This window comes from Lampris incognitus, chromosome 6 (genome assembly GCF_029633865.1).
Source record: "Lampris incognitus isolate fLamInc1 chromosome 6, fLamInc1.hap2, whole genome shotgun sequence".
NCBI lineage: Eukaryota > Metazoa > Chordata > Actinopteri > Lampriformes > Lampridae > Lampris > Lampris incognitus.
The window spans coordinates 60,556,495-60,582,035 of NC_079216.1; the positions used below are offsets into that span (position 1 = coordinate 60,556,495).

General features: G+C 41.4%; 1 protein-coding gene across 1 annotated transcript; it reads right to left on the reverse strand.

Annotated features, from left to right (window-relative positions):
- Positions 1-97: 97 nt before the first annotated feature.
- On the reverse strand, positions 98-24,642 carry arih1 (ariadne ubiquitin-conjugating enzyme E2 binding protein homolog 1 (Drosophila)). The gene is made up of 14 exons (XM_056281289.1): positions 24,169-24,642; positions 17,951-18,018; positions 17,668-17,815; positions 15,999-16,091; positions 15,833-15,888; positions 14,897-14,963; positions 14,632-14,738; positions 14,057-14,099; positions 13,534-13,605; positions 3,077-3,207; positions 2,237-2,294; positions 1,570-1,830; positions 466-578; positions 98-384 (listed from the first exon to the last, which is right to left on the reverse strand). Exons 1-14 carry the CDS (start codon positions 24,451-24,453, stop codon positions 300-302), a joined length of 1,587 nt encoding a protein of 528 aa, XP_056137264.1. The 5' UTR covers positions 24,454-24,642; the 3' UTR covers positions 98-299.
- Positions 24,643-25,541: the final 899 nt, after the last annotated feature.

The window sequence follows — 25,541 nt, forward strand, 5'->3', positions numbered from 1 at the left end:
AAGAGGTGTTACAATACAAGCCGAGAGGATGTATTTATTTTAGATGGTTTCTGCTTCCTCAGACTCCACGCTGTTGCTAACAATAACTGTAGTACACTTATTTTTTTGTCATTCTACGTTTTTATTTAAATAGAATTTACTTTGAAATTTTTTGTTTAACAAATCCAGGGAAAATGATGCAAAAGTGGTTGGGGTTTGCCAAAGTGGAGGTGGTAGAAGGCCCGTGCTGCCCTGTTAAATTACATCAGCGCTCTAAGTTTGTCATGATACTCAAGAGTCCGTTGCATGGGGACGTATCCTCAATCCTCGATGTACTCCCACAGGTCCTTCTCATAGCCTTCATGCACATGCTGTAACAGCACTCTTCGCCTGCTCTCACAGTATCTAGACATAAGAGACAAGTCGGTGTGAAAATGAGACCACTAAGGCGGAACAACTGTGGGCAGCAGTGTTTCCTTGACCCACCTGTACTTATCTTGTACTTTCTGTTTGATGTCCTGCAGGGAATCCTGGGAGATGTCTCGCTCCAGGTAGCCAGACAGCACCTCAGTGGCATTTTCCAGGTCTGCCTGGTTGTTCTGATAACATACAAAAAAATAGAAATAAGAGCATGCAATTCCACATACTGCTCAATTAATTAGTAGAATATGGGGCAAAAAAGATCTAACCCACCATTCTTTTAAGACATTTTGGAGTTTTTCATTTTTTGTTGCCATCATTTAATAGTATTGTTAACTTGTTTATTGGAAATCCAGAAACTGAAATGGCCACATCAAGTTTTGATTATAGATAGTGTCTAGCCATAGTTGGGGGCGTGGTGTGGGCGGAGTCAGCGTGGGGGAAAACAATCCTTTCCCCCTGACTGGAAAAGCACGGTATTTAAACCCATCATGGCTTATGTAGTCACCGCTGCTGCTCAACAGAGCACGATATATAGAAAAAACTGAGTAGTATTGGGTCAGATTGGCCATACAGTATACATGACTGGACAAACGACCCAACTGAATGGCCAGAGGTGTCGTTTCCTGACATTTTCTGTTATCTGGTTGAGTCTCCAGGTACGAGACTTTGCTATAACCTTAGATGTGATTACGCAAACTGACTGTAATATCAGTATCCTACGGTCAATCTACGGTCTATATTGGTATCCTACGTTCATTAACACTATGATATAAAAGACTAGTATGTCTTGGCATGTTATAAGGCAGTATATAAAATTTTAGTTTGGGATTTTTTAATTTATTGATGTGCAGAACGCTACGCAACAACTTTTCGGCATGGTAGCGAGCAAAGATCAATAGTAATAGTAATAGCAAAGATCAACCACCTCAAAAGGTCTACCTGCCTTAACTCGAATGATTTGTTTTCCCCCCACGGCATAAACGGATGTGACGTTTTGTGGGCGTTCCCATAAATGCAGACTATCTATAGCTAGTTGACTGTTGATCTGATAAACAGCACAAACTTTCCAAGTGACAATTGTTACTCTATTAGTAACTTTTTGTTTCATGCAATATTTACAGTTAATTCTGTTCGAGGAGTAACTTACAGTAGCTCGTTTTACTATACCTCAAATATAATGGACTGGTTATTCTTCTTGAGGTAGAAGGCAAAGACATAGGTGAACATGAGTGTGGAGCGGCACTGGCACAGCACATCCACGGCCTTCTTCAGAAACTGCACCTCAATCCATGACATGTTGTGCTGCTGCATCTCCTCCATCTTCTGCTTGACCTGAGCATATAGCTTGTGCTCAAAGCGCAGGCTCTGCATGTGGTTCATGTAGCGGTTGCAGTAGAACAGGTACCTCTGCAAGGCTGCCCTGGAACGCTGAGTCGAGCAAAAAGCCGACAATTACAATGGAAACGACCCTGCCTTGCACTGGACGCTCACCAGCACGGCAGCAGTTTCTATGTGCCAGTTTGTCTTGACATCTTCCAAGCTTCCTTAACATTCAAAATCCTGTCCTTTCACCAGACACTTGCCACATTGTGCGAAATATGTTCAGCTATTTATGTTTGAAGATTCTGTCTTTAAACAGATACATATCTGAACATATTTGCATGCAATTTGAATGTCATTTGTGTTATTGGACATATTTACATAAGTCCTTGGCTTTTCCGGAAAGGGAAATTGTGGAGAGAATGCTGTCCCACAGTGTGACAAGTACCTGGCAAAGTAGTAAATTCTGAAACTCTAAATGTCATGGTATGCCCTTCAAGGTATTCATCATTACCTCTTGCGCATCTCTGGCTGCCTTAGCGTCATCTTCATTATAGCGATTGCAGTTGTACCTGGAAAAAACAAAACCACAACTCATCAACCGACATTTCCTGGAACATTTTTTTCTTTCGCAACATATAACTAAAGCTTTAAAATGGTGCTTGAATAGTTTGGTTGTTTTTACAGTAAATTAATTTAAAGTGACTTCTGACATGAATATTTTAGATGTGTCGACTTGTTTTTCTGTGTCTGCAAGAATATGTTGCAGACTAATACAAGATATGGGATTTAATTAGATTTTTCTTCGCAGATTTTCATCCAGCTTTCCATGTGAGATTATGTAGGCTTCAAAACATTTTGATTATGATATACTTTATTAATCTCTGTGGGGAAATTATACTCTGCATTTAACCCATCCTAGCTGCGTAGCTAGGAGCAATGGGCAGCCACAGTGCAGTGCCCGGGGATCAACTCCAGTTTGCCTTACCATGCCTTGGTTAGGGGCACAGACAAGGGAGTATTAACCCTATCATGCATGTCTTTTTAAGAGACAATTTCAATCTGATATTTGATTTTTGGAATAAAAAGATCTTAAGAACATGGTGACTGTTGTCATTCAGACGGTTTTCATAGTTATAGAGAAAAATTGTCATGGCCTTGGGTCACGTGTGTTTGAGAGATACCATGTACAGGTTACCGTGTACACACGACAACCGAGTCTGGTGAAGGACTGGTAATGAAAGAGAAGAAATGTGAAAGTGTTCTGCCAATGTAGAGAACTACGTTCAAATACCGGCTGGCCCGTAATGCTACATTTTATCTATGTCAACGGCTGGGTAATACCATCACTTACCAAGCTGAGCCATGAGGTTCCCATGGACCCAGACAGACCCAACAGAATTCAGCTTTGCAGTTCTGGTTCCGACAAACCATGTGATTGCAGCCACCATCTTTCTCAATGGTCACGTGGCATTTTGGACACTCCTGTGGGATGGAAGAGCAGCGTGGCAGTGGGTCGTAATTTAAACCAAATAACTTCCATTCTTAACGACAGGTATTTAGTCAGGAAAAGTACATTAATCCATATATTCTTCTCTCAACATGCAAAAAATAAAGTAGGCACAATACTGGGGATTAACAGGTCGATTTGATATACATCATAAATGGTTTGGTCCAACGCTGAGAGCTTAGCAGCAAGAAATGTCAAGTCAAACCAATAAACACTTCCTAAATAACTGGGACAGTGCCAAGCAAACCTTTAAGTTGCTTTCATTTAGCTCAAATTATAAGCATACAAACACATTGGAAATTTCATCTCCGTTTTTAAAAACATTTTACCACCTATTTAGCAAATCAACCGACTCCTTTTCAGGCCCATCTTTTCAGGTAGTAGGCAGAATTGAAACAGACAAACTCAAAATGAATGAATGAAAACAGACGAACAAAAACAATACATTAGCGACTAGTGGAATTGGCTTTGTGATCAAAATATGGCTGCCCGGCTTCCGGTTTGGCCAGCGAGCAAAATGCCACGTTTGCTGTGAGCTCCGGAGGCCCATGACTTTATTTCATATTTCTATCGAGCAAAATCCTGTATTCTTGACATTCGTATTCAAGGTCACGTTATCGCAGTGTATTTCGACTTTCTGTTAGATTTTTTGGCCGAAGAATGTCGTCTGGGGATGAAAATTCCGATGCTAGCAGGTCCAGCCAGGCACCTGCTAGCAACAAGTCGCTTCCCAGAAGGAAGACGGGCCGCTCGGCGAGAGAAGAGCAGAAACAGATTGAGCCGCTGGCCAAAATGATTGAGGAGGTACAGAACATGGTCAGAGAATTCAGAGACACGTTTGACGAGAAGATCAAGGGGCACATTGACCCGATTCTAGCCAAGTTTGATCAGATGGACAAGTGCCTCTCTGAGAAGACGCGTGCGCTGGAATCCATTACGAAATGCGAGGAGTCTGTCGAGTTGAACCGAGCGGACGTGTTCGAGCTCCAGAACAAGTGCGATACCACAGATGGAAAAATCGGTAAATTGGAACTTCAGGTGGAATATCTGACCGAACGCTGTGCTGATCTTGAGTCGAGGTCTAGGAGAAATAACCTGAGAATCATCGGCCTGCCGGAGAGTTCTGAGTCGCCTCCGCAGCACAAGTTCGCTGCGAGGTTCCTGAAAGACATGCTGAACCTGACCCCTCTGCCCAGAGTTGAGAGAGCTCATCGTGTGGGACACGTGCGGACCGGGGAGGAAGGGAACCGTCCCGCGGCCAGGCACTACCTGCTCTGCCTGCAGACCTTCAGGGAGAAGGAGGATATTCTGGAGAAGGCGCGGAAGATGGGTGTTCTTAAATACAAGGACGCACGGATCCACATCTTTCCGGATCTTTCTACCGTCCACGCGCAGAAACGGGCCAAGTTCGATGAGGTTCGGAGGAGGCTGCGACAGGACCACCCCTCCTTCAGATACCACTACAACTTCAGCGCCGGTCTGGTCCTGCTCCCCAGACCCGGAGAGCGTCACGTCTTTGCCGACCCCAAGAAAGCCATGCGGTTTCTGGACACCCTGGGTCCAGCCTGATCTTGGCGGCTAATCTCCGCTGCTAGCTGCCACTGACCTTCGTTTGTGGACCTGGACTGACATCTGATGCCGTTCACTAATGTGTAATCTTGCTGGGGTAGGTGCCCTGTTCTTGAGTTGAGGTCTGTGTGCTACCTGTAGTCGGCCAGACGGCTATATTTTTCGTTTCTATGTTAGCCTATCTGGTCGCTTTTTTTTTCACACTTTAATCTGATCTAGGCCTAGCCTACATTATTGTACGCCAGTTTGGATAAGATTTATGTGCCATTTTAAGGCCGTCTTCAATGTCCTGAAGTAGTTGCCAGTTTAATAATAGATATTATACATATTATTATAGCCTACCTGGCTGTTTATTTATCTAGCCTAAGGTGTAGGGAGGTGAGGCTTTCTGTAATTCATTTCATAATACATTTATCATTAAGCTAATTTTGTTGAGTAGGCTTATGTATTTTTGTTTTCCCCCTCCCGACTCAGCCATATATTAGGCTATAATTCAATATTGGTCGCACTCCCTCTGGCTGTAGGCCTACTTTTGAATGTTATTATTTCCTGTGTCCTACCATGGAAGTGTGGTTTGTGTGATAGGCCAAACACTCATTACTGAGTAAGGTTAGGTTAGTGGCTTATTAGTGGCCTAGGCCTATCAATATTTTCGTAATAGGCCTACACTTTTCTCCGCCTCCACCTGGGCTCTAGGCCTATAGCCTATGGTTTTACTTTTAAGGTCGATTGTTTTTGGGCTACTGTTCGTTGTGGCCTAATTATCTACATATACTGTTTAGGCCTATCTTTTATGTTGTTTTTATAGTGTGGGGAGGTGAGGTTTTTTGCAATTATTATTTTTTATTTCATAATACAGTATGTTTTTTTTTCTCCCCTCCCAACTCAGGCCTAGCCATATATTAGGCTATAATTCAATATTGGTCGCACTTCCGCTGGCTGTAGGCCTACGTCTGAATTTTATTGTCGATGGTTGTTTTTGGGCTACTGTTCGTTGTGGCCCAATTATCTACATATACTGCTTAGGCCTATCTTTTATGTTGTTTTTATAGTGTGGGGAGGTGAGGCTTTTTGCAATTATTATTTTTATTTCATAATACAGTATGTGTTTTTTATTTTTCTCCCCTCCCGACTCAGGCCTAGCCATTAGGCTATAATTCAATATTGGTCGCACTCCCTCTGGCTGTAGGCCTACTTCTAATGTTATTGTCAGTGGTTGTTTCTGGGCTACTGTTCGTAGTGGCCTAATTATCTTCATATACTGCTTATCTTTCATGTTGTTTCTTGAACATAATTCTGGTCGAATTTGCTGGATAGAAGCATTGCTTTGCATACCAGTCACAGCCTAGAGAAATGCAGGAACATCTCTATGCCTGTGTGCGGGTTAATGTTATGTGGGTGGGTTTAGTTGGGGGTTTTTTTGTTACTGTTTTCATTGATGCATCTTTCACTCGGACGAATGCCAGGTCAGTGGTCTGTCTAGTCAGCCGTTTTTACACTCTCAGCCCATGGCGATTCTAACGTTTATTAGCCTTAATGCCAATGGTCTGAATTACCATAGCAAGCGTGTTGCACTGATGGAGGTGGTTCGTAAGAGGGGGGCAGACATCATCCTTTTACAAGAAACCCACAGATTATCCTCTGATGTGAACGGACTAGCTAATATTTCAAGGTTGTGGCATCATTGTGCGCAAACAGTAGAACGAGAGGGGTAGCGATACTCTGCCGCCGCAGATTAAATATGGTTGTGAATGAGTGTTTCTCTGACGAGTCGGGTAGGATAACTTTGGTTAGGGTTTTTTTTGAAGGGCGGTGTATTGCTCTTGTATCTGCGTATGCTCCTAATGGCTGTGTCAAAGACTTTTTCAATCTACTTACTGTCACTATGTTAAAATATTCCGATTGTGCTTTCGTTGTGGGGGCCGATTTTAACGCGGTCATGAATAATGTGCTGGACAGGTCAAGGAGTAGTGCATCGCATGACCAAAAGGCGGCCTCTGATATACTCGTAAGGTGGGCTGATGAGGTGGGTGTGATGGACCTTTGGAGAAGGTTTAATCCATCTGCTAAGGACTTTTCGTTTTATTCAGCAAGGCATAAGTCCTTCTCGAGAATCGATTATATTTTTGTTTCGCAGGGCTTATTCCAAAATATTGATAATGTTATACTTGTCCCCATGACCCTTGTCGATCACAAAGCAGTGTTAGCTAAGGCCTCTATCCGCCCTTCTTTAAACAAGGCCCCTCGCTGGTGCTTCAACACCTCCCTCCTGAATGATGAGTCATTTAAGACAGTTTGTGGCTAATATGAAAGACTTTTTAGTTATTAATGTCGGATCAGTTGGTGACCCAAGGATTCTTTGGAATGCGATTAAGGGTTTTATTTTGAATAATACTACAGTATATACTTCGACTCTAAGTAAGGCGAGGGCTAGGAAGCTTTGTGATCTTGAAAATAGGTTCATCGCTCTGGACAGTCAGTTACAGGCCAAATACAGTGACAGCACAGCCTTACAGCGCATTTTAGTTAAAAAAGAAAGAAATTCTCTCCTTAAACGAAGAGCTGAATTCCAAATACACCGCACAAGGCAGTTTTATTATTTTAATGGGGCAAGGCTAAGTCATCTGCTTGCCATGCGTTTGAAATCTAATGAACATTTTGTTGATATTTCTATTGTCAAGGATGCTGATGGCATAGTCAGATCTGATCCTGTGCAGGTGAACAAGGTATTCCAGTCCTTTTATGTAGACCTGTACGCCTCTGAGGTTACTCCAGATGCAGCCAAGCATAAAGATTTTCTAGACAATCGCGTACTACCTCGTCTCACAGAAGAGGAATCTGCCTCACTGAACTCTCCTGTCACTCTGGATGAGTCGAAGGAGGCGGTTAAGGCTATGCGCAGAGGCAAATCGCCTGGGTGTGATGGCATCCCCCCCGAATTCTATTTAACTTTTTGGGAAGTTCTGGGTCCACACCTTCTCAACATGATATTGTTTTCTATTGATGAAGGGTCTCTCGCAAGTAGGGATGCCCCCCGAAACCCGGTTCTAAACGGGAACCGGTTCTAAATTAGTAAAAACCGGAGCATTTTTAAGATCCGACGTTTTCGGTTCTGCTATTGGTAGTCGGTAGGTACTCGAGAAATCATGGAGTGAGATTTATATTGTGGCAGTTGTGTTTTTCGAGGAATTTAAACGTCGCGAACATAATCTTGTTTGCCGTTTTCTCCATCTCTCTCTCTTACTGCGCGAGGGGCGGGGCTGTGCTGTGCTCCACACACTCGCTCACACATGCACAGACAGCTCTGCTCAAGTGCTCATCATGGCGGAGAGAACTAAACGTTCAAAAGTTTGGGTATATTTTTCAAAAGTCGATGACAACAACGCTCGTTGCCACAAGTGCAACAAATCATTTGCCAGTAAGGGTGGCAATACAAGCAATCTGTCGAAACATCTTTTGTCGAAACATGGTATTAATCTGCAGAAATGCGGAGTTTTCGACTGCTTTGCTCGTAGTGTTCCATCCACGTCCACTGCAGGTAAGCCGTATGAGCCATAGATACGGAGTTAGCTAGGCTAATAACGAATTATTACGAATAGGCCAATAAATAAAATATAATTGCTTAGCTAATTGTTTAGCTACAAATATATAAGCCATAGATATGGAGTTAGCTAGGCTAATAACGAATTATTACGAATAGGCCAATAAATAAAATATAATTGCTTAGCTAATTGTTTAGCTACAAATATATAAGCCATAGATACGGAGTTAGCTAGGCTAATAACGAATTATTTCGAATAGGCCAATAAATAAAATATAATTGCTTAGCTAATTGTTTAGCTGCAGATATTTGAAAGATTTCACAACTTTTTGTAGATTGTCAGGCTGAGGCTGCAGCCACCATGTCCCAGCCCACCCCTCCTCCCTCTACCACCACCGGTCCCAGCCAAGCCCAAAGTCCCTTCACGCTAGCAGCTAGTGGAAGGATGACGGAGGATAGGGTGAACGAGTGTCACAGGGCTGTGACCCAGTTTGTTGTCAAAGGCCTGCACCCCTTCTCTACAGTGGAGTCCAAGGGCTTTAGGTAACAACTAATCAGTCAGTGTATATTGAGGTTTTTTTAATACATAGTTGTCAAAAAGGGGAGCAGCTTTGTTAGATGTTATTGAAGCAGCTATTCCCACCACTCCACACACATTTACAATAATTCAATTCTTTCTTTACTTTAGGGAGATGACCAATGCTCTCAACTGCAAATATACCCCTCCCTGCAGGAATGTCCTCAGTAACACACCGATTCCTGCCTGGTATAATGTTGAAAAGGCCAATGTTATCGCAGAGCTTAAAGATGTGCCAAAGTTAGCCATTACAACTGATGGGTGGACCAGCTTAACTCAGGACCACTACCTCACGGTTACAGCACATTACACAAGCCAAGGCAGTGTGAAACAAAAGGTGCTTAAAACCAGAGCTGTTTACCAGGCACAAACAGGAGATGTAGTGGCAGAGGAGATCACAGAAATTCTTGAAGAATTTAGCATAGAAGTTGGCAAGATTGTAGCAGTGACAGTCGACAATGCTGCTAATATGGATGTTGCCATAAGGAAACTCCATGTCCTGAAAATCGGATGCTTTGCTCACACACTGAACATAGCAGCGCACAAAATCTATCAGATCAGTGCCATTGACAGGTGGGCAGGAAGAATCAGGGCAGTGGTTGTCTGGATGAAGAGGTCATCCATGGCTAAAACAGTCCTGAAAGAAAAGCAGCAGCTCCTAGGTAAGAAGCCAGTTCAACCTATTAAAGCATTTTTAAAAAATTCCCAATCAAATTTTAATTAATCTAATTATATATTCAAGTGTGCTGTGATGAAAATGTTGTTTGTTTCCGACCTTCCCCAACACACAATGATCCTTGATGTGAAAACAAGGTGGAATTCTCTCTTCCTTATGGTAGAAAGATTCATGGAGCAATACCCAGCAATCCAAGCTGCATCCATGGACCCACGACTCAGGAAACAAATGGAAAAGGACAAATTGGGCCGGCTGAAAGATGAGGATTTCCAGAAGGCTGAGGAGTTTGTACAACTCATGCGTGTCATGTACACATCCACCCTCTGCGTCTCCAGTGAACAAACTCCCACCTGTGGCCAAATCCTCCCGATCCTCAGGAAACTTGAAGACCATTTCACAGTGCAGGAGGAAGACACACTGTTTGTGTCGAGCATTAAAGAGAAGGTTTGGGGGAATCTCTCTGGACGTTACCAGGAAGACACCATCCAGGCCTTCCTACTCGAGGCGACAGCGATGGACCCCAGGTTCAAAGGGAAGATGGAGAGTGATGCCACCTGGGACCGGTTGAGGGAGGCAGCTGTAGCAGAGGAGGAGGGCCACACAGAGGAGCAGGGCCACACAGAGGAGCATGACCACACAGACACAGACCAGCAGCAACAGGAGTCAGAAGAAGGAGGAAAGGAGGAGACAGCCACTCCACTCTACAAACCAAGGAATGCCTTGGAGGAGCTGTTTGCTGATGAAGACATGGAGCTGCGGACCACCATGCGGCAGAACACCTTGTCCGTCAGTGAACGAGTTGATAACGAACTCCAACTCTACAAAGGCCTGCCTTCCATCCCCATGTCAGAATCCCCTGCTTTGTGGTGGTGGGAAAAGAGAGGTACTCTGCCCTTGCTGACACAGCTTGCAACCACCTACCTCTGTGCCCAAGCCTCCTCCCCCCCCAGTGAGAGGGTCTTCTCTACAGCCGGGGACACTATAAGTCAGGAGAGATCACGACTCCTGCCGGAGAAGGCAGATATGTTGATTTTTCTGCAGAAGAACTGTTAGGATAATGTTCTAGGTTCTTGTTTGTTTGAACTTCCGTTAGCCTTTTGCTGTAAAAATTTATTTTTAATATTTTTTTTTTTTCTTTATCTTTATCTACTTTTATTTTTTATCTTATTTGTTGTTGTTGAATGTTGATTATAAAGTCTATAATTCAGATGCATTTAAAACATTGCTGCTGCTGCTGAATAAATAATATTTGTTTATATTTATATAAAGTTATATAATAGAATAATAAAGCAATGTCGATTCTGTTCTAAATTGTCTTTTTTTCTTGCATAATAATCAAAAAGAACCGATAAGAGTATCGATAAAGTACCGAACCGATAAGCAGTACCGATAAGAGTAGTAGTATCGATAAAATCCTAACAATACCCATCCCTACTCGCAAGGGATGTTAATATTGCTATTATTTCATTATTATTGAAGAAAGGCAAAGATCCCACTGAATGTGGCAATTATAGACCTCTTTCTCTGCTCAATGCTGATGTTAAGATTTATGCTAAAACTTTAGCAGGCCGCCTCCAAAATTATATGCTTAAGTTAGTACACTGCGACCAGACTGGGTTTATCAGAACAAGGCTGGCCTCTGACAATGTCAGACGTTTGCTCCACATTATTGACAAAGCTTCTAGCATTAGAACGCCTGCTGCTGTGCTGTCACTTGATGCTCTTAAAGCTTTTGACCGCCTTGAGTGGTCTTTTCTCTGGTCTGTGCTGGCTGCCATGGGTATCGGGGATCCCTTTATTAATATGATCAGGGTGATGTATGCTAACCCTACTGCTAGAGTTCGAACCGGGAAGACTTCTTCACCCTTGTTTGATATAGCCAGGGGCTCCAGGCAGGGTTGTCCCCTTAGCCCCCTGCTGTTTGCGCTCTCACTGGAACCCCTAGCACAGACTATTAGGCAGTCTGATCTCGTTGTTCCCCTCGTGCTCAATGGTACCGCTTACCTTATTTCGTTATACGCGGACGATTGTCTCCTGTATGTAGCCGATTCCCCCAAATCAATTCCTCCTCTCCTGGATATTTTTGACCAATTTAGTTCCTTATCGGGTTACAGAATTAATTGGACCAAATCAGCGTTATTGCCCCTGAACGAGGCCATGCGTTCGGCCGTACTTCCCCCGCTTGTTCCGATTGTAAGCCACTTCAAATATTTAGGGATTGACAGCTTTCCGTCTCTGACAGTCACAACAAAATCTAACTTCGACTTGACCTTTAAGAAGGTCTCTGAGGACATGATTAGATGGGCTTCAATGCCCAATTCCATTCGTGCTAGGGTTTCCATCGTCAAGATGAATATATTGCCGCGGGTTAATTTTGTTAGCCCTATGCTCCCTCTTCTGCCCCCTCCTCGGTACTGGGATAAACTCCATTCAGCGATTACCAAATTCGTCTGGAAGAACAAGCCTCCTCGCCTCAAACGCACGATCATGAATCGTAACAGATCAGATGGTGGCGTTGCGCTCCCTAACTTAAAGTATTACTGTTGGGCCTACACCTTGCGTTCACTTACGACCTGGCTCGATCCTGGTGCAGAGGTCGCGTGGAAATCTTTGGAAGAAAACTTGGTTCAACCCATACGACAAGCAGATTTACTGTTTTCTAATATTTCCACTGCCCAGTGTAGGAAACGATTTGGCCCCATCATACCACACCTGGTTGCGGTCTGGAGATCTGTGGAGTCGGCATGTAAGATCACCGCTAAGCAGAACGTTTGCTCTCCTATATTTTACAACCAAGGTCTCCTAGTTGATTGTCGTCCTATTCCGCATAATAGCTGGTCCAGTAGGGGTGTACACTCTCTTGGTAATCTGTGTGATGACCGTGGTCTGCGTTCTTTTGAGGATCTCAGGAATCAATATGATTTACCGGCCTGGTCTTTTTTTTTTCTATCTTCAGTTGAGGGCTTCCATGAAGGCTCACGGGGTGCCGTGGCTCTCTTCTCTCCCAGTGCATCCACTTTATAGAATAATTAGTGAAAAGGTTAGTACTAGGGGTTTAGTTTCTGTGCTGTATGGCTTTATCCTGGAAAGAACATACAAACCCCTTGCGCTGGACACAATTTGGAGAACAGATGTGCCCGATCTGGATACTGAGTTCTGTTGGGAGACGGTGTGGTCTAGTATTCTCTTAGCGTCTAGGAATCCAGATCATCAGCAGATACACTATAATTTTATACATCAGACATATCGCACCCCACGACAGAGGTTTTGTATGAAACTTGCTGATAGCCCAAACTGTACATTTTGTTCGCTGAATGTGGTTGGAACCTTCTTTCATATGGTCTGGGAATGTCCAAGGGTGAAAGGGTTTTGGGAAATGGTTGCTGATAAATTGTCCCAATTTTTGTCGATTACTGTACCCGCTGAGCCTGCGGTATTACTTCTAAAGGACTTCTCTGCACTACATGTACCACTAATCAAGCAGCGCATATTGCTTGCGGGACTCACAGCAGCCAAGAAGATGGTTGCTATGCGTTGGAAAGCTCCAGATGATTTGTCATCTCGTCATTGGTCCCTCTTATATCTGGACATTGTATATTTGGAGCTCTCGACAGCAAGGATCCATGGAGCAAGGGCTGGAACTATAGACATGTGGAATTCTGTGGCCGCTGAGTTGAAGAACTTTATCGACTGAACACTGACCGAGTACTGTATGCTGTTTCTTTTTTGCAATTTTTTCTGTAGTTTTTTTTCCCTTTTGCTTTCTCGTTTGTGGGTGGGTTTTTGTTTGCATTATTGTTCATTTGTGTGTCTTGATTAAAAAATGATAAAATAAAAAATATCTGATCACAAAAAAAAAAAAATGGCTGCCCCCTCCTGATCCAGCCTGGGGGAGAAAAAGGTTTCTGATGAGGCAGACTAGTGGGTTATTACAATACCTTGGTATTTGCTGCAATCCAGTTTGAAGTTTCACTGTCATCATCACATTTCTTAATCCACTTCCTCAGCCACTACAAAAAAAAAAAATACAAGGATGGAAAAACATATAGAAAAACTTTTTATATCAATCAATCAATCAATCAATCAAATTTCAGCAAAAAATAATCTGACCCATTAATAGTGTGACAACATTTAATTGTGTTATTGTCTAAGGTTTACAAAGTGGCTCATAGGCATGCTTTTTCCTGCCAGGCTTCCTCTGCAATAACAAGGCAAGTCTCATGAGAGTCCTCCAGCAAAATGAGTGGGAGGGTGGCAGTCTGCTCTCTCGCTCTTTATTCAGACAAAGCGCATGGTGTCTAAAGAGGGCCATTTTATTTAGATAAATTCTGGAAGAAAAACTTAATTAACTTTCACAAAAGAGAAGTGAATTATAAAAGGAGGTTGTATTGACACTTTGTATGCTGTTATTCATAAGAATATCCGCGCATAAAACTATAAATGCATGCCTCATTTACATACCTTGCACTTGACAGGATCATGCCAGTTCTCTCCACAGTTGAAGCTGCAACAGTGAAAATGATAATCCTTAGAATTGTCAATATTTAATATTCAACATACAAGAGCGATGCTTCCACATTATAGCTAAGCATTGCTGGGGAGCAGGACAAGAATGCTGATCTGCAATTAATTTCTAAACCCTTCAGGACTCCCCAAACTGACAATATTTTGAAAACAAACCATAGCTACAGATGAACCTGTCCTAGCGATCACAGTATAAAAAGATTTACATTTTAAATGTGGAGTTGACTCCCAAGTAATCTGTGTTAATACTTCACAATGATCTAGTTGCAGGGATTAGTCATGACCTGCCAACAGGAAGACAGAATCCTGGAGGAGCCTGCTGCAGCAGTAACCCATTGGGGGGGGTTTAGTGGGTGGCACATACTTGGCATTGCAGTCCAGGCCTGGCTCACATGCCAGCTCTTTTGTTGTCTGAAGCATTGCTAAGGGGCAATGCTACTCCTGAGTAGAAGGCCGTCATCTGTAGTCTAACATAGCCAGGGCCAGTTAAGATTGCTTAAGGGTTCTCTTACCAGAACTGACGGCCACACTTGCACCTCACAGGCTTGGCATCTGGGTACTGCACTTTGACAACGTGATGGCAATCTGGAGCAGGGCACCACTTTAACAGTCGATTGCACTAAAGAAGAGAGATAACAGGCAGAATAACAATGAAATCAATGCCAGGCTTAGGTTCATAGAGGTAGTTCATTATTACAAGTGTTTCCATATAGCCTAATAAAACTAAAGAAACTAAAATATAATTTAATACAGACATGAAAGAAAAACCAAGCTTACCTCTACAAAACTATTTGTAATTAAATGCTGGTACTTCAACTTCACTTTTGAATCTGTAATGAGTCGCCTAGAGAGAAAGACAATAAAACTTTACTAGCCTCCATGAAATGAAATGAGTGGATGTGACTTCACTTTTTCCTATGTATGTTTAACAGATAGCATCAAAGTAGTGCAACTATTAACCACACCATTTTGGGGTGTAAAACTTGTCTATTGCTAACTGTGCCACTTGTTCCACATGTTGAAGTGTATGGGGGAAGCCCAATCATTGATTACAATGTCATATGTAGACATTAAAAAATATTTGATAATTATGTAGGAGTGACAAATAGTTTTATTTTCTATTAACGTGTGTGCCAAGTTTTATTTTAGTTGTGTCTCAAGTTATTACTGCTATGACAGTCACATTTTCCTCTGAGATAAATTTATCTAGCTAGACAACAGTCATTAGTAAACTGAAATAACTATGCAGCGATACAGATGCACTAAGAACAACTTAATTCAAGTCTCAGCTCATGATCAGATGACAAATACATTGGAATTCCATTTCTTCATGTGGCATCTTGATCAATCCCTATTTATTTAGTAGTTTCTGCTTTGTTTGTCTGTTCCACAATCACACACCTTGAAACATATTTTCAACAAGTTAGGTCACTTGTAAGATCAGAATGTAGGTTAAGACAATTACTGTCTGCCTAAGAGCAGAGTCAAGAGATTAGTATCCATGCCTTTAACGCCGAGGCAAAGTCCAGTCAGTATAGGCCGAGAAACATGTATTGTGTAAAATAGTACAAAAGCCTCGCTTACAGAAACCCTCCAGAATAATTAACAATGATGTTTTTTTCATTTTTTAAATGTCAGATGAAAAGTGTTAAATCCATAAGTCAAACTTTTTTCAGGTGCCCTTATCCTAACTGTTAACCTACAGATACTCACATGACTGTGTTGTCGTCAACCAAAATGTCACAACTATGAGCAGGACAAGAAATAGTCTGAAAGAAAACAGTCCAGAAGATTTAAAGAAACAAAAAATCATTAGGTATTAAAAGACAAACAATGTTTAACTGGTAAAGGGGTGCTACAGCAATGCTTTGCAAAATACCTGTCCCATTCCTTCTTCTATGATTTTGGTAGTCAGATAATCTCCCCAACACTGCATGCAGAATTTGTGTCCGCACTCCAAGCCTGTGAAGTACTGTGAAGACAAGAAATATTTTTTTATTTTAATCGAGATGCCAAACCAAGCATACAAACTATTAGTAACAAAGCAAATTAATACATATTGTTTTGGTAAAAGACAAGTCCAAGCGGAAAAACTCTGCCGAAATTTGACTGAAATATGGTTAACATGCAAAACTGCAAATTTTCCAAAATAAGACAAAAATAAAAATCCCAATGGGTGTTAACATTTTTTAAGTATTAACTGGTTTAGTCTATTATCTCTACATGACATTAGGAATACAACTAATCTCACAAACTGGCAATATAAAACCGTAGAGTGTTATCATCTCAGACCAGTGGTAATAAACCACATGCGTTCCAAAACAATCAGTATACAGGTTTTAATTCGAAACAGACACCACACCACCCTGTTTTACAACTTCATTACCTTCCATCCGTTTTGAGAGAGCCAAATGAAATCCACTATCACCATGTTTGACTGGCATGAAAACCTACATATTCTTGTACCTCAAGGATATGTAGTTGGGTGGGTCTAAGACCAAATAAAAGGCTTAAATAGTTGTAACATGCTCAACTAAGTGGTTCACAAAGTTTTTTTTTTTTTTTTAGCCTAATGTGACTGTCATGTAAAGTCAGAAAAGGAGAACACAAACATTTCATATGATAAAAGCAAAAGATCTTCTTTGCTTCTTGAGAAAAGCAAAGATCTTTGCTTCATGAGGAACCATGTTTAGTTGATGATAGTGATCAAAAAGCAATGACTGAAGAAAAAAAAAACAGTAGGTGGGCCTGTGGGTGTACACCTTTCAAAAGTTAACACTATATGAAAGGCTTTGACACCTACAAAGATTCAATATCTGTAAAATCCTTACAATATGCAAAATGTTTAGTTGCTCTAATATCAGTGAATTAAGAGTTGTACGTGGTCCCTGAGGTTACCACTGTGATTAAATACACAAATTAACTGAATTATGATAAAACAGAGCAATTTCGATTCAGGGCAAACTTTAATTGGCTATGTAACACACTCATTTCTTTATTATTCAATAACAATAATCAAACTTATTAGTGATAGCAGATCTGATGGCCCAGAAAATATACAGAATAATTTTGTGCCCTGTTAAAATGTCTAACAAGCCTCAAGTGCAATTATGGGGTTAAGCATGCGCAAACTAACTTTAATTTATGGTCACCTACAATTATTATTATAAAATAATAATAAAAAAAAAAAATCACAAAAAGTTTATAACCAAGCTGAAAAACATGCATCTGCAGATATTTTCCAATGGTTGTCTTTCCTGGGGGACCCATCAGTTTCAAATTGTCTGCAACAAGTCCTACAATGTGACTAAGAATATTAAGGACACTTAGTAGAGCACAGCTTCTCCCACTTGAGCCAACCAGCTTCCCTGCTGAGACGTGAACGTTTGTCAGTAACATGTATGCTGAAATCTATTCCTGATTTGGCCGATCATCAACAGTTTGTAAAATACCTAAAGCCTAAAATGAAGTTAAATAAAAAAGGCAATTTCTCAGACAATCTTTCTGCCCAGAATGTGCAGCAGCCATCATCTACCTAATGAACTTACAGAGTTGGGGTAGTTTAGATAGCAGATCTGACATGGCATGTCTTGTGCCGATGATCTTGTATTGATTGGAGGACGGGTTCGAGACTTCTTGCTAGGGTTGATGACGTGACACTCAGAGAAAAGCTTGTCCAGGTTACCATCAAAATACCTGTGTTAGTGAAAAAAGTAACTGAAATCAGTACATGAGTAAGGTCAAGGGACAAGCAAAACAAAATATATACCTGTTGGCAAAAATGACTGCAAAGAATGTCAAATGCCAAATGAAGACTGCCGAAATACATACCTTTCCATAAGCTTCTCTTTGTCCCAATTGAAGTGACTCAGAAGAATGCGTGTAATTGTTGCAGGATTCTAGAAGTAAGAAAACCCAAGTTTACATTCAAAATTTACATCAGGGGCATAATCTTGACTAGAATAAAGCTGATAACATGAAATGACCACACCAGAGAAAGAGTGAAGTTTCCAGTAAACTGCCAAAGTAAGTAAAACGACTGGTAGTTAAAACAATCTTAGTTCTACAAAAAGGAATTTGCCTTGTGCAACAGTAGGGAAATGAAAGACTACAAGGAAAATTAAACTGATGGTTTTGCTTATGTGCAATCAATAATGTAGTAGGTTGCCACAATAAAGTCCTCACTGTGAACCAAATTCACGGAGAAATCAGTGTTCTTCTGCACATAGTCTTTCCCACAGCGCCTACACATACCAGAATGCATTGCGCTATAGCTTCTGTCTCATTGTCCATAAATCCTCTTCTGTTGTGGAACGTTATTTCCACCATTGGAAAAACAAAGCTTTGCCAGAATGAGGATGTTTTTTTTTGTTCTTTTTTTTTTAAACAGAGTTTAGAGTATTAGAAACCCTGCTAGGCTGCTAGTTTTAGGCTACTAAGTGATATATTCGTGAAGTCAGCTGGCGGAGAGAAAAAACAAACTTTCACGGCCACCCCAGTGTTGCAGAAACAACTGCAGGTGTTTATCGTGCGCTATCCCTGTCACAGACAGACAAAGACAAGGTTGAAAACTGGCGAATTTTCCCTTTAAGGGGCCTCTTACTTTGTGTATCTAACCCAGTTCCTGAGTAAAAGTGCCATCAAGGCAAACAACAAACAATATTTGCTTAGACTATGCTATTGCAGTGAAAATGTCTGTGTCCGAGTAAAATCGTTCGAATGCAGCTTGACCACTGTATATCCCCGTCACCATCATTCACTCAATGCGCGATGGTCAAAGGCTTACAGCTGTTATACAATCTTTTCCTTGTTTAGGATGCTCAGACAACAGCAAATCTGGTTGATATCACTGGGGTCTAGGCTTATCTTGTGCCGAGTGTGAAGTTTAAAGACATAGGCTGCAATCCAACCTGTCAGCAGCCAAAGACCCAAACTCTGTCATCAGCACTATATTGACAATTGACTCATGTAAAATGCATTTGTACATAGCAAACTAGAACATAGTAAAAATGACAAGGAGCAAACCATGGTTATGATAAATTTTCCCTGAAAGAATCATTGCAAACAGCAGTGTGTGCCTCACTACAATAGAGAGAGTGAATAAGGAAATATTTGTGAAATAGTTAATGTCGGTGTGTATCATACTTGACAAAGTTTAGTGATGCACGGAAGGCCTTAAAACAGACCAACTCAAATCAAATTTCAATGACGTAGCTTAAAACCGGTTGTCAAATTAGCTTGCTCTGGGTTAAAATAAGTCTTACAACTCTTTAAATCTCCTCCTTCAGGTCTGAATGGGGACATATGTTCCAGTAAAGCAGTTTCAAATTCAGGTTCAGGTTTTGTGTTTGTGTTTATATTTAATATTCAAAAATCACATAGCATATAAAAAACAAACAGGGGTACGTACATCTTACAAAACAATATATAATTGGGGTGTGACAGCAGTTCCATATTAGTATTAATTATATTCATTAAAATTGGTAACAATTCTAGCTATTTTGTGGTTTTTACATTCACAAATAACTGACAATGGCTATTGTAACGTGCATGGATAAGTAGACACGTCGGTCCTTGACTAACGGGTCGGACCCTTTAGTCGACTGGTTAACGTTGTCGCTTGGGGTGCAGGAGATACGGGTTCGCGTCCCGGCTGTGGCGACGGTATCTCGGACTGCCCCCCGAATTCGCTACACTATGATGTCTAATGCTACGTTCAGACCAAAGGCGGCGAAAATTGTTTGGGCGGCGCAAAGTCAACGGGAGGAGGCGAATGGGCCGGAGTAATTCGCGGCGAAATTACGGGCAGCGCGAATTGGGCGGATCGAGCGACGAACGCGCCTTCGCGGGAGTTCAAAAATGTCCAACTTGGGCGAATGTTTCGCCAGGCGACAGCCAATCACCTTCAAGTAGGGTTAGAACCTGCCTTCGTGTTGGGAAAGAATACACGCCCCCTACCCAGAATTCCGGTGAAATTCGCCAAGCTGGGCACGTCTCCGGTTTATGCTATGAACCCAAACCGAACGCTGACGCCGGTTTCGGCGGCGCAAGTTGATATAAAGCAGAGCCGCCGCAACTGATCTCTGTCGCTCATCCATGATGATCACAAGTAAACACAAACTGCTGGTGTGTGGTATTTGTTGTGTGCGGTCTAGCAAACTTGCTAGCAGCGTTGGTGTAACTAGACCAGTGGTTCTCAACCTTTTTGGGGTCCTGGACCCCCTGCGTATTTTTGATCTACCCTGAGGACCCCTCCACCTGATCTTGGGGGAGGGGGGTTGCAATTTGATAGAAACAGTAGAAACTGCATTTTAAATTGCGTTATAGCATTTATTCACTCTTTGGGGCAAAAATAAGAGCTTTCAGTTGTAACTTAGATATAGTTAACAAAACAGAATTGTTACGCAGTAACTTTCAGATATATGTAACAAAACAGAATATGTATTCAGTAACTTTCAGAGATATTTGTAACAAAACAGAATATGTATTCAGTAACTTTCAGATATATGTAACAACAGAATTTTTATGCAGTAACTTTTAACAATGCAAACGGGAGCGAGATCTCTTATTAAAATACAATAAATTACACTTGTGAAACAGATGTAATTAGAGAAAAAAGTCCTGTTACCCTTTATAGTTTAGGTAGATAAAGGTCTCAGTCACATTTGAGTAAAATAATCCTATTTCTATAAATGTCATAGGATCTTTTTTTTAAAGATATTTTATTTTCGCGGACTCCTTGCAATTACACCATGGGCCACTAGGGGTCCGCGGACCCCCGGTTGAGAAACACTGAACTAGACTGCTTGTTGTGACGTCAACACAGCGAATTCGCGTTCTGTTCGAGCACACCTGGCGGAGCTGGCGGCCAAACATGGGCGAACAAAGCAGCGCCAACTCTCGCGCCGCCTTTGGTCTGAACGTAGCATAAGATCTTGTTTCATTTTTGGAACAGCATCTTTATTTGCTTTAAAATTTGAGCAAATTTCATATACTTTTAATATACCCTTTTTAAACATCTGTGTTGGGTTTGCATTCGCTCGTCTCATTATCAACAAAACATCCATGAAAGTCCGTTTCAGATGTTTGAGAAAATTTTCACAACCCGATTCCGATATAACTTGATAACCTATGTTGTTCATTGTCCAAAAGTGACTTACTGACATTTTCAAAAAATATTTCAGAAAGCCACTTTTGGAGCCAAAATTATGTTAAAACACACTCCAGGTTTAATCTATTTTGTGTCTTGGAAATTGGCCAAAGTTGTCCAAATCAATCATTGTTAAGCTGGGGTAGGTAGTTTTTATTGTGTCATTGGGCAAAAATGCCATGATAACCTTTCAGCATATTGTAATTCAAGTGATGAGAGAAAACTAGACTTCTACACCTCTTCTTGTCACTGAATTCAGGCTTTTAAAAAAATCTAGCCCGGGACGGAAGATTTTAACCAATCACGGGTCATTTCAGAGAGAGGGCATTCCCATTGGTTGTTCCACACATGCAAATGCGCGTGTACGCGATCAATTCGTGTCCACCCTGTCCCACTGGTTGCTTGTGGTTGTAACCCCAAAAATCAACGAGACCAACTCAAAATGGCTGCTTCACATTAACAAGATTAGGGTAACAAAGAAATTCGATGATTTTTTTTAAGTGGATATATTATCAACTACGATACAAGTTTCACTAGTCTCGCTTTGACATTGGTTGTACGTTGAGTGTAAAGGGTTGAAAAGCGATGCGGAGGTCATTTGGTGGGAGGGACTTAGTGGTGTGACAAGAGGCAGCAGAGAGGCGGAGGGATTTGCATTGGAATGTTCAATGTTACCTACTGCAACTTTAACTTGTTCAGAGTTACAACCCTAAGATTTACCGCACTGTGCTTTTTGACCCATTTCATAGCTGGTGTATTTAATCTAGTTATTCTTTCTGTGGTTACTGTCTGGTAAGAATTTTTCCAATTTTTTACATTTACAAGATGCCTTTTGGACAAGTTGTTACATCTTTATTTTGTTGTCCAATTTATTGTTTGAAAAAGGGTATTGCATTTAGACGCAATACCCTCATCATATCTGAAATGAACACAGTGAATTAAATCCCTAGTGTGAGATAAATGCATTGATTTATGGATATTACTGTAAAGCTGAAGTTTAATGTTTTATACAGTATAGAATACATTTTCTAGAATTTCTCCAGACTTTTTCTATCAACCAACCCCTCCCGTCTGATTAAGCAACTGATGAAAGAGGTGGTGCTGCTTAATATTAAGGCAAATCTTGATGCCAACCCAAGGAGTTGTCCTATTACATGTATTTTTTTGCTTTTACAAAATAAGTCTTCTGGTTTTTCAACAGATCTCATGAACAGCATAGACTTATTGTGTATGTCATACCATTTAAAACTTCAGATCTCCTGCATATGAACAATGAATAATTCATTTGGGCCCCTGCTTAGTACACTTAAGAGTGACCAGTCAGTCTTGTGCACATTGGATACCTGAAAATTAAGCAACCAAAGGTAAATTCTTAAGTGGTGAAATGGTTAGCAACTTTTTGACTACATGGTTAATATTCCAAATTGAATAAAAACCACATTTAACTGTGTGTGTAAAACTCACTTTATCTGTTCTCTTGGGGGATCAGGGCCTGCTGCTGGTTTAATTTAAGCAGTGTCTGTGCAACTTGACCCTTAAATCGCATTTGGCAAAAAGGGTATTTGTTGTGTGGAGCCAAATGATTTTTTTTTTGTATATTTGACACAGCTCTGGGTCTTAAGATATATTCACAGTCCAGATGTAGGATTAATCACCACTTCGTACAGCACTGAACAGTGATATTATAGCAGAAGAATGATCTCTAGCCATCTTACCTCGCACTGTGCTCAACATCATCCATTTGAACAATGCCCCAGTGTGTTTTGACAATTAAGTGTACTGTGTGACTTCAGATTATCTACCACTTTAGAAAACCACATCCCCTAAAATGGTAGAAAAACAGAACACTTACATCCAATCGTCCTTCATTTGAGAACTCTAAATGTTGTTTATTCAGACCACTTTCCAGTAGACTTCTGGTGGATTTATACATTTGTAAAGCAAAACCCTGAAAAAGTTCGTGGATCTGACAGCTATTGTTGAAGGAAGTACTTTGCCACCATGAGGTTTCTTGCGACTTTATAAAAGTAAAGACATAGTACTGGTCGTGTTCTTGATATGTTTCTTACTGGACCCAAATCTTAAATTGACAAAAATCGATAAGGATATTAGGGCTCCGCGTCAGTTTTGATATAACTAGCTTAGTGACAGGGCCTAAATGAGGTCAGACCAAGGAAACTTTCAATTTCATTGTGGTCCGTATAAGTACAAGGAGTGTTGAGGACTATATAGGCCAGAGTTGAGGCCAAGAAATGTTCCTCTGCTTGTGCCTTTTAAGTTTAGTCTGGAATCATTTTAACGTCTTTATGTTCATGTCAGGAAACTTATAAGTCATCATTCGCTATCTGCTATCGTTAGCTCAGCTAGCACAAAATACACTATTCAGAAAGCTAAATGGCCAAGCGTTCCTTTCCCCACTGAGATAGCAACATGCACGAACTGCACAGCTAAAATCCCTACCCGTAAATGGCTGACAATTTTCTCGAAAGGAGATTGCGTTTTTCGATTTGACCTGCAGTCTAAAAGGTGCTAGTTAGCGAGCTAACTAACCTAGCCGGCTAACGTGAACGTAAAATGGGATTAGCAAACGTAGCTGACCAACTTCTCGATGGGGATAAGACTATTTCCTGGAACACCATCTTTTACAATTGTGATATTTCCCAGCAAATTCAATAAACGACTTTGATCGATTCGTGATTCGGTATTCTCGGGGATCGAACAAGGGGAAGGGGGGGGGGGAGAAACTGAAGGCAAGTTATTTTCGGTACGGGTCAATCGTGAAACTGTTAACTCCCTAGCAAGTCAAAGACTCCTGCGCGGCTAAGCTAACGGCCCGTTTACGGTGCTCCTAAAACCAGACCCCGGTCTTTCCTGTGGCTGGCATACCAAAAATACCTACCTGGATGACCTCGTTGACCTCCCTGATACACTCCACCATATGCTGAAGGATCTGCTCGGCAGTCAAAACTTCGAAGCGGTAGTCCTCCTCCTCTTGGCCGGGCCCATGGCCGCCTCCGCCGGTTTCACCGCAGTCGTCTCTTTCGCCACCGGCGACCACGGGGTCGACCAGCTCTACCTCGCCGAGCTCCAGGGTGTCGTCCTCGGGCTCCTCTTCGCCGCTGTCTTCGCTGCATTCCTCCTCTTCGTCGTCGAATTCATAGTTATAACCCTCGTCCGAGTCCATTCCTAGGGCGATTATCAACGTGTGACAAAGCACGCCCGACAGCCTTGGCCGAGGGAAAGGGGGGATATTTTTTTTCTTCTTCTTCTTCCCGAGCAGCGGCGGGGAAGCCGAAACAAAACGAGCCTGTTATTTTCAGCCGCAGCGAAAATAACAACAAACCGTCGCCGCCGCTAAGCCAACAAAGAAGACACCGCGTCACGCGCTGACGACAGCCTTACGTCAGGCTAGCTTTAAAAAAAAACTAAAAAAAAAAAAAACAACTTCAAAATAATATCACTTATTTCAAACGTCTTTTCTTTTTTTTTCTTCTTTTTTGTGGCGCAGCATCCCCACGCTTATTTTGAAACATACACACGCGCAACGTAATACGAAGCGCGCGATCACGCGAGCAAACGAATCCAACTTCTCTTATGTACAAAATGCCCACAAGGGGCTACCTTAAAGGGGAAGAGAGGACACATTAGTTTGAAATTCACGACGCCGACAAAAAAATTAAGATTTTTTTTAATTTTGCATCACCACCCAAATTGATTTTTAATTTATCAAAACTCAAAAGGGTGTTGACCTATTGTCTAATTAAACTTACTTCAGTTCCACCGTTTTGCACTGCGCATAAAAACTTGGGTAACACTTTAGTATGGGGAACGTAGTCGCCATTAATTAGGTGCTTATCAGCATGCAAATTAGCAACATATTGGCCCTTAATTGGTCATTATTAAGTACTCATTAATGCCTTATTCTGCATGGCCTTATTATACAACCAGTGAGCCATTAACTATGAGTTTTCCCTCTATAACCTCAGAAGTATTGCTTATTAGTAGTACCATCTCAACAGGCTTTGCTTAGTATGGACTTTATAAGGTGGTAGTACCACAAGAAGAGTTATTCTCCCTTACTAACACTTAATGAATATGGTCTGTTCTTACATAACAACACACAAAACTACAAGTGTTCATAGTGTTAAATTACTCTAAATTAAGTTTTTGTTACTTAGAATATGTTCCCCATACTAAAGTGACATCTTGATCATTACTAATTCACTAGTAATTAAGTTTTTTTACTTAGAATATGTTCCCCATACTAAAGTG